This window comes from Ursus arctos, unplaced genomic scaffold (genome assembly GCF_023065955.2).
Source record: "Ursus arctos isolate Adak ecotype North America unplaced genomic scaffold, UrsArc2.0 scaffold_20, whole genome shotgun sequence".
Taxonomy (NCBI): Eukaryota; Metazoa; Chordata; class Mammalia; order Carnivora; family Ursidae; genus Ursus; species Ursus arctos.
In genome coordinates this window covers 44958888-44974249 of record NW_026622875.1, presented here as the reverse complement: position 1 = coordinate 44974249, position 15362 = coordinate 44958888, and the positions used below count along the sequence as shown (strand labels likewise).

Below are 15362 nucleotides of genomic sequence, written 5' to 3'. Positions count from 1 at the left end.
CCTATCCTATCAACAGCCTAAGTTAAAAGCTCCCAAGGGAATTTAACTTTAAACATAAAGCTTGTTAGGGGAATGACAAAAAAGCAGCATTCGCTGATTAAATTTAAATTTACAATAGGAACGTGGCTGCAACCCAGCTTCCACGGGCTTGCTGGAAGAAATACAGTGTTGAGAACGTTTTAGTCTGAAGATCAAATAAATATTGGGCCTTTCTAACTCACCACCTCTTTTTGCTCACTAGCCCCCGGCCTTTCCCTTCTCCAACCTGGAATTTTGCAGAGGCAAGAGAGGCTGAAATCGGATAGGGGAGAAGGGATTCGCTTGTAGAGCTCTGAAATGTCAAGGCGGTACTGAATGAATGGGTAGCGGATCCTGCTCACGGCAGCGGCCCTAAAATAGGTTCCCTGAGCTGGTGGCCTGGAGCAGGCATCAGATTCAGCTGAGGGCTTCTGGGGCCAGATCGGACGCCGCGAGATAGTTACTCCAAAACGCTGGACTCCGGGAAAGTCAGAGGCCAAGACTCCCTCACCTGCCTTGCATGGGAGAACTGCTGGGGGTGTTCTCTGCCTCCTCCCACCCAGTCAAATCACCTAGGCTGGCACACACCGTTCCCCACCCCTTCCCAGCGAGGTCAAAGGAACCCTGGCCCTGGGTCAAGGCGCTGGCACGCAGCCAGCCGCACACCAAGTATTAATAGAGAGCCTTGGGCTGCAGGAGACTGGCACCGGAGCCTCGGGTTGCAAAGTGAAAGGAGCGCCAGGCGTGTGTCCTCGTCTCTCCCTCTGCAGTGGCGCGCGCCCAGCTGCTGCCGGGCGCACCTGCGGGGCCCCAAGGGGGGCGCTGCCTCAGCAACTGCAGCCGCCGCCTAGACCGAGCGAGCCGCGCGGGGGACAGCCCGGAGTCGGGGAGCAGCGATGAGTAGCCACCCGGACCGCGAGTGCCCGCTGGACGGTAACGACTGGCCTCCGCGCGGCTGCGATTGTAGCCATTACTCGCTCCCCATGCGGGTTTTTATCTCGCGGATGCTGGTTGACCTGGGGGATCGAGGAGGAGGGTTATTTCTCTGTAAGGCGGCTGGGGTGGGTAGGAAGTCCCCAATCTTCATGGATTTTTTGCATCCCTTTCTGCACCTTTGGGAGTTATTTTTAGAATTAAACAAGTTAACTTCCATAGAGCGCGGAGAACCGCGCTTGCAACGGAATGGGCATCGTGCCGGTTTGTTAAATGAAGTGCATGTCGGGGTTTTACTGCTTGGCGCGCTGCTGCGGGTATCCTTAGACCCCGTGGAAGCGCCCTTCCTGAAAGAAAGCTGATTTTGCTTCTACTTTGGGACAAGCGCAGCATCACCCCTCCCCTCTCCACCGTGCTCCTCTACCAAATAGGTGTTAAAAGAGGCTGCCTTGATCTTACAGAGAGTGATGCCCAGATGTGCTTCGGAAGGGAGCCTGCGGGTGGGGGACTGGATGGTGTTTAAAGAAAGCGCTGTGCAGCAGAATTCCTCAAACTGATTCTATAACGCGGATGACATTGAGTTCTACTGTAATATGATGGTTACCAGCTTTAGCGAGGGAAACGGCTTAGATTGCTTTGAACGTGTGATTGAAATACTCTCCCCGGTACCCGTGAAAACTCACCCATACATAAACGTTTGGATGTTCGCTGACGATTTCAAGCTAGACCCCTTACCTGCCCTCGCCTACCCCCGCTGGCGAAGAGCCCCTGCTTTGAAAGGTCATTACTATTGCTATTTAGGCATTTTCACTAACTAGTTAGTTGTTGACCTTTTAGGAGGAGTGCTCCTCCAGGAATAACTCCTCTTTGCATCAATACCCTTTTGGGTCCTACTGAACGCGACTTAATGAAGCTGTGTTAAGTTGAAGCTCTCTGGGGGCTTGGGCTCACCAGGTGAGTCAGGTACCCTGGCTTGTGTTCCCCGAAGATCATTTTCAGGGCGGGGCCTTTTGCCTAGTAGTTGGCAAGACAAGAACCATGGTACTTACAAGAAACATTTTTCGTTTGTTCCTTTTATCGTCCCCCAAAAGTTCCCAGCAGAATTGCCCCGGATCCTATTGAAAAAAAAAATTTTTTTTTCAAGTTGCATTTTTACTGTTTCATTATATGGTATAAAAACCTAGCACTTTAAACTGCTTTACAACTATTACTTTTGCATTTCGGGGTCAGCACACACTGTCGTTTAAGACATCTGGCTAGTTGAGAACTGATTGAGAAGTATAAAGTAGACTGTTGATTTTAAAAATTCCTGATACTATGGCAAGGCAAGGATGAGCAGGATAATTGTATCTGACTACCTGAGCCCTGCACTGTTTTGTTGGGTTGGTTTTTTGTTTTTAATCTTAATTCTTGTTTCAAAGCCATACACCCTTTAGAACTCTGATAGGAACTTAAAAAAAAAAAAGTATCTATTCTTCCAAAATTAAACATGCATCCTTGTCACTGGACACATCTTGTGATGACTTCAGTAGTTGCAGTGTTTGAACAGTGAAGGGCAAAGTTTAACCTTAAATTTGAATTCCAGAGAATACCGGAAGTCTTAGGCTGTGTGTCTGGTCATCCTTGAGCAGGTGATAAGGCGATAACATGTCTGATAACAACTAATTGTGCCAAATGTTGGCTATGACACCTTAAAAGAGCACAGAATACATATTTGTCAGACGTAGTAAATTTCTAAGTATGTATGACCAGATCGTGCAAGGTGACATTTGATGAATATGTTAAACGATATGCCTGTGTTAAACTCTTGTTGGCTATCTATTACAGACCTATACATTATGGAAGAACATCATAGGGTATCTTGTTGCAGATACAGAATTGTTCATGCTTGAATACAGTTTATCATCTTGCCATAGTACACCCAAGAGAAGTTTAGGCAATTAATTACATCAGATTGAAATTTTAATTCCATTAAAAATTAAGAGTTCTTTGGACTCAAACAATATTTCCCCTTGTGGTTTGAAATAATAACACAAACCCACAAACCTTCCACATAAATCAGCCGGCAAATTCATTCTTTTTATTTTATTCAGCTTTGATTCTTACTGAAACACTTTTAAAATGGAAGCAAATTTCAAGTTTTAATGGGAGAGGGTTGTAGATATGTTTTCTCTTGAAAAGCTGACCTTAGAATACTATTATAAGTCTGGTATATTGGAATGAAATTGAAACTATGATATCCAGGAACAAAATTTTTCAGCAATTTGTGTAGTGCTGTCTTTATGACTCAAAGACAGTGACGAAAGATACTAATTTTCCAACATGTTGTCATGTTGAGTACACTGCTTTGTTGCAAATCATAGTTAAGCTAACTTTTGATCTCCCTTCTGCCCTTGGCTTTCCGTGCTTTGTTATATAAAGATGTTATGACAGTTGATGAATACCTAATTTGTAAGTGTTCCCTAATTGGTTTGCATTATACACTTGAGGTGGAAGTTGAGTATCTTTTGTTTATCTTTTGTTTGCAGAGTTAATTCCAGGAACAAGAACCTTTGTGAACCTTTGTAAAACCTCCCCTCCCCAAATTGCACCCTTTTTAAAAATCACCATTCTTTGGGAATGGAAGGGTGAATGAGTAACCTTTAATCTGATATATTTATATACTTTGCAGAAATTATAATCTTGTTTCAACACCATTCCTGGGAACACCATGATATTGTTTTCTTTTTAATTTCTAGCTGCTTCCTCAGTTTTCTAACTGAGAAGTGGGATCCTGGGCCTCTTTTTCCAGGGTCTGCCAACAGCACCACCTTTCTCTTCCAAGTGGGAAATTCCTTTTTGTTTCCGAAGGAAATCCTGATCTCATTTTTTGAGATTTTCCCTCCTAGGCACCCTGGTAACCTCACCGAGTGTCCCTGTGACCCCATCCCCTCCGGCTAGTCAGCCCCGCCATACTCCTTCTCTAGAAGTCAGAATCTCTTGATTCGAGGGTGGTAACCTTGTTCCATGGCACTGTGGTAGAATGGATATGGAAATGCGAAAACACCTCAAAGAAAATAATATCATAAAAATAGAATCCCTCCCTATCAAATTTGTTCCTGACCCACTCATGGATTCTGGCACAGCCCCTTTCTATCCCCTCCCCATTTTCCTTTCACCTTGAGTTTCTGATGATCACTGAGAGACCAGATCTCCATGGGGATTGGTTCTGTGTTCATTAAACTTCTTTTTGGATTATGAGGGATTGATTATGTAAAATATCTAGCTATTATTTTATACCCTTGCAAACACCACACAGGTGAAGAAATATAATTTTGCTGTCATCCTGGGGGCACATGTCCTATGTGTCCCCTTTCAGCAGTAGCCCCATCCTTCCCCCATAAGTGATCACTACCCTGACTGACTTGGGTAGTAATTACTTTCTTGTATTTTTTTATAGTTTAACCATCTAATTATGCATTCCTAGACATAGCAATTTAGTGTTACCCATTAAGAAGAACCTGTGATATGTCTTTTAATTTATAGATTTACCCTCCTGTCCTTTTTTATTCTTATAATTTATCTGTTTAAGAGCCTGGGTTATTTGGCCTATAGAACTCTCCACGATCTGGATTTTGCTGCTTCTGTGCTCACAGTTCAATGTTTTCCTTGAAGATCATCTTCTTTTGAGCTCCTTTATACCACCCCAGTCCTTCCTCCTTCTTCATTCTCTTGGTTAACTTACATTTCCTAGTTTAATCCTTGGCTTCTAGGAACAACCATGATGTCATTTTATCTATTAGGCAATAGAGGATTTTATTGAGCTTCTCATATTGAGCCCTCAATTCTTACATTAATTTCATTAAGCATTTTAATAAGTTGATTGAAAATTGATGCTCTCATTTACTAATTATTTCAAATACTAGTGAGTTGGGAGTACTATGGGCAGTTTTGCAAACTTTTATATTATAAGTCGTTTTGTGATCTATTTTCAGAATTGTTCACATTTTCTTCTCTGCTATTTTTGGTCTTGTAATTAATATTCAGGCAATTATTTCTTCTATCATTGGTTAGAGTAAAATGTGGGAGGGCTTTAAATGTTAAGCAATATGGTTTAGTTTGAAAAATGTCTATGTTGAATTACTCAAATTGTAGATTGCAAGATAGTTTCTGCAGTAAGAGTCCATTTTGCTGAAAAATAATCATTCATACATGTGGAACTGGAACAGAAGGAACTTATATTTGGGGATTAAAAGCAGTTGTATATGCACGGGTGGATAATGGATTTTTCCTTGCGTTCTTCTGCTTGTCTGTATTTTCTGTAGTACGTCTGCATTGCTTCTGACAGAAAAAAAGAAAAAAAAATTGATTTGGTAAGGAACAGTTGGGGATGGGGGTTTTGTTTTGCTTAAATGTTTTTCTCATTCATTTTAGGCCAGGCTTTCCAGTTGTATTCATTTGGTTTGTTTTCTATTTTCTTACACAAACATGAATGTCATTTCTATTGTTCAAACAAATCCTTGTATTGGAATCCAAATGTGTTCTTATTAATCCCCCCATTGCTGAATAGTCAAGTTGTTTCAACATTTTTTTTATCACAAATAAGAGAAGAGAAATAATTGGCTGAAAATTAATTAAAAATATAGAAACAAACAGGGACGCCTGGATGGCACAACGGTTAAGCGTCTGCCTTCGGCTCAGGGCGTGATCCCGGCGTTGTGGGATCGAGCCCCACATCAGGCTCCTCTGCTATGAGCCTGCTTCTTCCTCTCCCACTCCCCCTGCTTGTGTTCCCTCTCTTGCTGGCTGTCTCTATCTCTGTCGAATAAATAAATAAAATCTTAAAAAATATATATGTATAGAAACAAACAAACAAACAAACAAAGACAGAGAGAAACTTACAAATCCAAAAAAGGGTTAGCAATATTTTAAGGCATAATATAGAGATGAAAATTTGCATAAGAGTGCATCAGGATTACCAATTCTTGAAAATCCAATGATCCAGTGACCAGAAATATTTGTTTTTTTGACAAATGGTCATCCTGACCAATTTGTACTTGGTCAAAGCAGTTCTGGGGAAGAACAGGGTTTGAGCTTTGCTTTTTATAGACCAAAGCTCAGTTTCTGACTCAAACAACAGTGAGGCCCCTTTCTGAGCATCCGTTCACTCCCCGGTACAATGGAGATGATAGCAGATAACATTACGAACCTCCTGGGTTTTGTGAGAATGTATGTAAAGTACCTCGCCCATTGAAGATTACTATGTCCTACCTTCCGCCCTCAATAAATATTTACCACATTGAATTAAATGGATAAATATGCATGGAACTCTATGGGGAGTATGTTTTAAAAGAAGACTTAGTTTAAATAGAACCTTCAAAGCAAATAGCAAATGGATTGTAATATGAGGAAGGAGACCTTTGACCTCTATCACTCTTAATAGAGTGATTGAAAAAGGAACAGTGGCTTTTTTCTTTTTTCTTTTCTTTTCTTTTTTTTGTGGGAGACAGTGATTTTTAATAGTCTTGCTAGACAGAACTAAAACAGCATACATAGAGAATATAATAGAAAAATATAGCATGGGATATAGGTTTTTGTTTTTTGTTTTTGTTTTTGCTACTGATTATATTTTGATGGTTGAGCTCAACATTTTCCTGGATCCGTGCAAGGTCAAAGCCTTTCTCTGGTGGATTTAGGGAGCTGAAGTTGGTCTGCTTTCTTTGCTATCACTGCCTTAAAGACCATCCCTTCAATAGAAGTTGCAGATTTGAATGCAAAATGAATCACAGAAACCTCCAGTGTGGGTTTTCACTCCTTTTATGAATAATACAGCAGAAAGTTTTCGTGCAATGGAGTTATTATAGAGCAGTAATTTTCCTGTCTTAGCTGTGCTTAATTGCAAGTTTCCAGATGTGGTTTAAATACTTTACTTAAGTATGTGGCTTCTGTGTAGGGGCCCTTTCAGTTAGGGATGAGTCCCAACAAGTGTTGGTGCCCAGGACTCAAGAGGACACCATGGGATGCATCTTTGCTGTTCCTTTCCTGATTCTTATTGGTGGTGGAATGGCTAAATTTTGTAGACTAAGACTTGAAAACATGTGCATTTGGTTGAGAAAATAGGATATTTAGAGTTGAAGGATTTAGACCAATAGGATACCAGCTGTCTGTTCTACATCTGGCTGTCTCACTGATAATCTCTTTAAAAGGCAAACACTTAAGTTTGTATTAAAAAAAAAAAAACTTTTAAGATTTATAATAGCATCAAAAAGAATACTTACAGACAACCTAACCAGAGAGATGAGAAGTTTCTACACTGAAAATTGCAAACATTACTGAAAGACATTAAAGAAGACACAAATAAATGAAAAGACGTCTCATGTTCATTGATTGGAAGACTTAAAATGGTTAAGATGTCTGTACGACCCAAAGTGAACTACAGATTCAGTACAATCCTTATCAAAATTCCAAGAGCATTTTTGGCAGAAATAGAAAAGCTCACCTTAAAATTCATATGGAATCTCGGGACCCTGAATAGTCAAAACAATTTTGAAAAATAACAAACATGGAAGACTCACACTTCCTGATTTCAAAACATATTGCACAGCTACAGTAATAGAAACAGTGTGGTACTGGCATAAAGACAGATGAAGAGACCAATGGAATAGAATAGAGCATCAAGAGATAAACCCTCAAGTATGCAGTCAAGTGATTTCCTATGTAAGACCACTCGATGGAGAACGTAGTCTCCTTAACAAATGATGTTGAGAAAACTGGATATCCACATGTGAAAGAATAAAACTGGACCCTTATTTTATACAGTATATAAAATAATGGAAAAATGGATTAAAGGCCGAAACTTAAGACCCTAAGCTACAAAATTCCTAGGAGAAAACCTAGCGGAAATCTTCATGACATCTGATTTGACAATGGTTTCTTCAGTATGACACAAAAAGCCTAGGAGACAAAACAAAAATAGACACCTGAGACTTCATCAATCTAAAATGTTTTTGTGCATCAAAGGACACAACCAACAGAATGAAAAGGCAACCTGTGAAATGGAAGAAAATATTTGCAAATCATATATCTGATACGGAGTTAATATCCAGACTATCTAAAGAACTCCTACAACTCAATTACAAAAAATCAAATAACCCCATTAAAAATTAGGCAAAGACTTGGACAAATATTTCTTCAAAGATGATATGCAAATGACTAAACAGTAAATGAAAAGGTGCTCAACATCACTGATCCTCACACTCACTAGAATGACTACTATTAAAGAAATGAACAGAAAATAAGAGGTGTTGAGGAGGATGTGGAGAAATTGGAACTCCTACAGATGATCGGTGGGCTTGTGAAATGGTACAACTGCTATGAAAAACAGTATAGAGGTTCCTCAAAAAACTAAAAATTGGGGGCACCTGGGTGGTTCAGCGGTTAAGCATCTGACTCTTGATCTCAGCCCAGGTCTTGATCTCAGGGCCATGAGTTCAAGTCCCATGCTTAGCCCTATGCTGGGCATGAAGGTTACGTGTAAAAAATAATAATAATAAAAAAAAAATAGAACTACCATATTATCCAGAAATCCCATTTCTGGATAAATATCCAAAATAATTGAAAACAAGTTCTGGAAAAGATATTTGCACACCCATGTTCATAGCAGCACTATTCACAACAGCCAAGAGGTGGAAGCAACCCAAATGTACATCAGTGGATGAACAGATAAACAAAATGTGGTTTATATATACAATGGAGTGTTATTCAACCTTAAAAAGGATAGAAATCCTGTCACGTGCTGCCCCATGGATGAACCTTGAGGACATCATGTTAAATGAAATAAGGCAGACATCAAATCATATGATCAGGTGAATGCTGTATGATACTTAAAGGAGATAACTAAACCAATCAAATTCATAGAAACATAAAGTAGAATGGTGGTTACCAGAGGGTAGGAGAATAAGGGGAAAGGGGAAGTATTTAGTGGTTACAGAGTTTCAGTTTGACAAGATGAAAAAGTCTTGGAGATCTGTTTCACAATGTGAATATACTTCAAGATAGTGAACTATAAACTTAAAAATCATTAACATGGTAAATTTTATCTTATGTGCTTTTTTACCACAATAAAAAGGATACCTAATTTAAAAATAATGAAAACAGGCTTTTAAGAATAGAGTAATTTGTAAAATAATCGTAAAACCTATTTGCCTCACTCAGCAAATTTAACCCTCTTTTGTATATTTTGGCGTTGCCATTGTGCACACTGAATAACATAACATTTCTAGGAGTTAAGATGTATCCAGCTGTTTGTCCCTTCATTGAATGATGGGCAGTTTGCTGTTTTTGAATTCCTGTAGCTTCTTTTATACTGTTTCTGTCTCCCTCGTCACGCTCTCCCATGAGCATCAGCTGTTATTTCTTTCTTCTCATAAATCCTAAAAGTATCTTTAGTCACCACTTGCCACACTTCCTTCAATTTATTGCTTTTAACAAGCTTGGTTATTGTCTCATATTCTTGGTTTTCTAGCCCACAAAAGGTTGGAATTGTATGTGAAGTGAAATAGATTGCCTCTGAATGAAATGTGAATAGGTCTATGTAAGAAGAGTGTATAGGTATCTATTACCCCGACATTGTTCTTTTGTGTTCTTTTGTGTTCTTTTGTATTTTTGTGTATGGTCTGGATATTAGATATTGCCAGATGAGAAGCTTCCATATAGAGCATATGCCAGTGAAAAAATATTTTTATGTAAACACATGCATGCATAATTACAGTTCATGCTCACGATTTGAAGAAACTAACATTTTATTGCTGGAGAGTAGTCATGTAAACAGATTTGGTGAGTACATCCCAGTTTAAAGGAAAATTATAGCTTTCTACTTGCTGAACTGTCTTGGGAGTATGATTGGACCCATAAGGGTCCCTAACCCTTATGGAAGGGACAATGCCTGCATGTGCTTCTCCTTGCTTGCTTTGTTTCTATTGCTCTCATCCGCAGTGCCGCTAAGAGGTCCATAGCACAGCCTACAGGAGGCTGAGCAATGGGGCTCACTCTTCTATACTGCACAAGGTTTTTAAAGAGCTTTATTGAGGTATGATTTACATATCATAAAATTCACCTGTTTGAATGTGCAACTCAATTTTTAGTAAATTTACAGAGTGGTGCAACTCTCAGCACAATCCAATTTTAGAGCATTTCATGCATATGGTATTTCAAAAAAAAAATATTACCATGCTTTTTTCCGGCTATGTCTGAGTACTTGCTCTTCTCTGCAAATAGCTGTCTGCGCAAGAGGGATGATGATCCTTACAGGTAGACTGCAAAGGGAAAGATAATTACTAGTTAGATTCCAGTGGTTAAAATAAGAATGTCAAAGGAAAACAATAGTTTTACAAGTCAGGCTATTGCCCTGAGATAGGGCTCTCTAAATTCTTGCATTTCCCCTTTAACATAACCTACTGGGCCTGGAAGACAAAATTGTGGAGTTTGTCCATAGTACAGAGAAGATAACCTTTGTGCACCTTTAAAGCTAAGATGAAAGGGGGAATATTTAATGTAAGAAAAGTCAATGAAAAATCTCCATTCCTGACATGAGGTGATAATGGGGAGGAAAAAAGAGATTGAAGCAAGGGAGGCAAGTGTTGAAAGACATGGTATCTATTTCTCATTCCTTGGGATCAAAGCCCATGGGCAGGGAGGGGCGTACATCATTTATATGGCAGGTTTATAGAAACATTGAAGGCAACAACAGTGATCTTTACCAGCTTCTCTTGGGGGAGGCCATCTTGCAATCTCTTCAAAGCAAAAGGGATGGCTCACTGCAGTTGGATAAGGAGGGAGAAGCTGGATTTAGCCTTTTAAAGTGTGGAGGTGGCTCTTTCTGAGGAAGATGGTTGGACCAAATACCCTTGATCCTCCCAAGGGTCCCTCTCTGATGAAGTTGAAGGCAGAAATCATGGGATGGACCTGCTCTCCTGGGGAGGTGATGAAGGATGTGGTGTAAGCCCGGAGGATCTATACCATTATTAACAGCAAAGGTGAGGTCACCTTAGTCATGGAGCACCCCCAGTCTGTGACCAAGGTGAGGGAAAAGAGACCATGAATATGCCTCAGCCATGATGGCTAGGTGGGAAAGGATGTAGAAAGTGAGATTGCCCAGAAGCAAAGGTGCCAGTAGACACTATGCTGATCCAAGGATCCTAACACTCTTCCCGCCATCTTGAAGTTGAGTAACTTTCTTTTTTATCCATGTACCTAGAAGTCATCAAGAAGAGTATGAGGAGAAGAGGAAATGGGAATCTAGGAGAGCAAGCACTTTTACACAGTAAAAATGAGCATTGTCTAAAGAGACTGCTTAATTCATTATATTTGACCAAATTTTAACCAGATTGCACTAAGTGAGGTAAATTTTGTTATTTATAAATGGGGTCTCATGCAGAAGAAAAGATTAATTAGAGGCCAAAATAAAAATACTTCAATGTTCTTGGTATACCTGTGTGTCATAAGGTAATGATGTCACAGACAAGCTTGAGACAAATGAAACTGGCTGCTTCAGCCACTGCCATTGACATGGGCACTGTCTTTGGGGAGTGCAGTTGCCAAGGGTAAATAAGCACCAAGATGGGCCTCAGGTCTCCCGATGAAGCTCCCATGGTGAGTGAGCCTTAGCAGAAAAGTTATTTGTTTTTGAAAGAGAGAAAAGCAATGGGTATCAAATGTCAGTCAAGTCCCACTGCAATTTGAAGCTAAAGTATTACTTCATTCATTCATGCCTACAGTCTCTTCAAGGCAGAATTATATAGAGAGGATTTTGCCATAAAACAGCTTTGCTGTGCCTGAAGTAGTCCCGGGGGACCTAAAGACCACCTTCTTCATCATTTCCTCCCATGAACCACCACCATGGCAGTCCTGAAACATTTTAGGAATTCACAGTAGTGCAGAACATTGATGAGGACCTCTTTTAGAAATGCTAGGATGCGATCTGTGTTCGTTACATGAATAGGATTTTAACTGAAAAATGGCTTTAGCCATGGGATCATTGACAGGTAGAGTGGCAAGCCATCTTGTAAAGCAACATTTAACTGACAGCGTCATTTAACCAGAGTAAAGTACTACTTGCAGTCACAGAACTATGTAGGGCTACAGTTGGGACTAGAACTACCCCATCCCAAATTCCAGAATGTTCTTTTTGTGCATATTGTCAGAGGAGATAATTAAAAGTAAGAAATCAACATTGTGAAATACTGTTACATCAGAGTTAAATTTTATGTTTGTTTCCACGAGCATCTGAGGTGCAGGGCTAAGAATTTAAAATTCAGGAGCTTTTTAATGGGAAATATTACAGAGCACCTATCTAAATTACTTGATGTCAGCACGCCATTGTTAAATATTAAAATCCGTTTTGGTGATTTAGCTGCAGCATTGACAAATTTTAAATTTCCACACTTCAATTTTTGCCTATTAAATATATTGCTAAGTCCTTCTTTTGTTTGAGTTTCTTGCTGATAAGACTGTTCCCAATTCAGCACTCTGGATGTTGTGTTGTTTGATCTCCTAATGCTCTGCATCGACTTTCAAAATCAATAGAGACTTAGTTGGTATTTTATGACATATCTTATCTGTTCTTTCAAATGCTATGCAGGCCAAAAAACACATCCAGGGAACATATTTTCTTCATATGCATTTTCATCATGGTATATGCTGTTATGCCATCAGCTCAGTTTTATTTCAGTACCTAATTTGTGTGAAGCAGTGATAGAGGAGAAGGAAAATCTATGAAAAATTGAATTTCCTGATATTTGTCCATGGCCTTATTTTTCAAGTTGATGACACAACAAAAGAGAATTTCAGAAAGTAATTGTGGAACATACGTATGATGACAGTTTTACCCAGAAGTGTTCAATACAATATGTCAGTTTAGCAGTTAATTTTCCTTTATTGTTTCACATGTGTTTGTCTGGTCTCCCCGGTGAGTGAGGCAGCATGGTTTAGTGAAAAGACAAGAGACACTGCAATCAATCATAGTTTGAATATCAGCTCTGCTAGTTACTGTACCAGCTATGTGACCTCCACGAAGTTAATTAACTTCTCTGATCCTCATTTTCATATTTGTAGAATTGGGAATGATACTCGTTGCATAAGATGTCACAAAGAGTTGCATAAAAACATGTAAGCGTCTAGTACAGTGTCTTTCCTGGCCACAGGCATTCAAAGAATGGTAATCATTTGTCTTGATCTGAGTTTTCCAGAAGCAGACGTTAAGTCAAGGATTAGAGCTTTTAAGTAGTTACTTTAGAAGGTGGTTTCAGAGATAGCCAATTGAGAACACATTATAAAGCAAGGTATCACTATGGGCAATTGCAGCTTAATTCTGCTAGAGAACTCAGGGTGTTAGTGAAGAATACACACCTCAGAGTTATCCCACATGAAAAACAAAAGAGCTGGATATTTATACATTAATTTCTATCAGTGACTGGTTGAAGGATGCTGAGATATGAGTATTAATTTTTCAGAACTTCAGACTTGCCATATAAGTGGGTAGAGCAGGTTTTGCCAAATTAGAAAGGCTGCAGGCAAAGAGATGAGGACGATTGACTTGGAAATCAGATGGCTTGAGCATAGATAGACACATGAAGAACTGCTTGACTCCATTTTTGTTGACTATTATTACATTTCCCTACTGAAGAACTTTTGTTTTCCTAAGTTCCTATACCGTGGTGTGCTAAAACCACTTCATACCAGCTCAAGAGAGTGTTAAGTATTCAGGAATGTTGTAAGCCGATTATTAAACTGTTAGTATCTTGAAATTAGCTGATTGGGAGTTTTTATACCATAAATATAGACAAGTGCTACCAATCAGAAACCAGTTTACTAGCACACCACTGTCTTCATCCCTCTTCTCCTATTAGATGGAGAACAGGAGTTATATGCGTAGGCTCAGGAATCAGATAGACCTGAGTTCAAATCTAAGCTCTGACACTTTTTAGCTGGGTAACTATGGACAGGTTACCTAACTTCTGTGGGCCTCAGTGTCCTCATCTGTAAAATGGGTATGTATGTAACTTGTACAGCTGTGGTGAAGATGAAATGCAATAACATATTGTACGTAAGGGGTACTCTGGAATAAGTTTCATATTATAGAAAATAACCTTATATAATTGTGGGAGAGGCTAAGGAAGGAAAATTCCATAAAGAGGAGTTGGAAACAGGGAAAAGTCATTAACTAGCCCTCTTGAAACATGGGCAAGAATGGGTCAGTTGGAGATTATAGAAGAATCTGGAAATGCAGGCAGGTACAGTTGCCAAAGTGTGACCATGAGCAGAGGTGGAGAAAGAAAGCTATTTCTCTTTGTAGCTTTCATCTCTGAGAATCAAGAACCATGCATTCGATGAGAGAAGAGATAAGGACAAGCCAATATGTGCTGGCATGTCTGCAACTACTCATCATTGCATCTGATATCAAAGACTGTCAGAGAGGCTGGGTCACTGCTTCACTTCTGTCTGAGTGCAGATCCAAGAGTAACAGAGAATAATAGATTAGGAAACCATCCCAGAGGGCAGAAACAGACCCCATTCAATATGTGCAATATGTCCTTGGCTAGATTTCAGAACTGCTATGGACCAGTGACTGGCCCTGTGCCTTCCGTTCTTTCCTGGGAGTGTCTATGGCAGTAATCCTGTCCTTCTCACTATCTCATGTTGAGTGTGGTGTCTGATACTTTGCTTTTAGTTTATGCGTCCCTGAACCAAGAGCAGCTGCAACTGAATAGCCTTGTATGCTTATACAAATCATGAGACCCTGGACTACAGACTTGTTTCTATAACAGGATGATATTTGGGAGGTTTGGGGATGGAAATAAGCATATTTTGTGAGTAGAAGAAATATGAATAATTTTTGGTAAGAGGGTGGATTCTAGTAGATTAGAAAAAAATGACTTCAAAGACCTCAATTCCTTCCTAGTATGCATACCACTTTGCAATGTGACATTACCTTTGGTCTTCAAGAGGTGGGCTTTTTAAAAAAATTTCTTTGAATCCAATTGTTCTTGTGACTTGCTTTGATCAACAGAGTATGGCAGAAGTGATGTTATGTGACATACACTCCAAGGCCTCAAGAGGCTTTGCAGCTTTTACCTTCACTGTCTTCAAACCTGTTGTTGCCTTATGAGGAAGATCAGTCTATTCTCTTTGAAAATGAAACCCTATGTGGAGAGCGAGGTCCAGCTATCCCAATCTTTCCAGATGAGCTCAGCTCCCAGCCAATGCACAAGCTGATGCAGTTGTGTGAGTGAGCCCAGGCAAGACCGGCAGAATCACCCACCCAAGCCACAGAATCTTGAGAAACAATGTATCATTGTTGTTTCAAACTACTAAGTTTTGGGGTCATTTGTTACACAACTGTAGCTAACTGATACATCCGCCCAAGAAATCATTTT

At 39.7% G+C, this 15362-nt stretch overlaps 1 protein-coding gene across 3 annotated transcripts in view; it reads left to right on the top strand.

The window, feature by feature from the left end:
- The first annotated feature begins 700 nt into the window (after nt 1-700).
- GADL1 (glutamate decarboxylase like 1) overlaps nt 701-15362 on the top strand; it is a 160175-nt gene continuing 145513 nt past the window's right edge. Inside the window, exon 1 of one of the 3 annotated variants that reach the window (XM_044383332.2) lies at nt 701-951. In XM_044383332.2, the coding sequence (XP_044239267.1) occupies nt 915-951 (37 nt within the window). In that variant the 5' untranslated portion in view covers nt 701-914. The remainder of the gene's footprint in view (nt 952-15362) is intronic. The other 2 variants (XM_026496854.4, XM_044383334.3) reach the window with 2 other exon arrangements.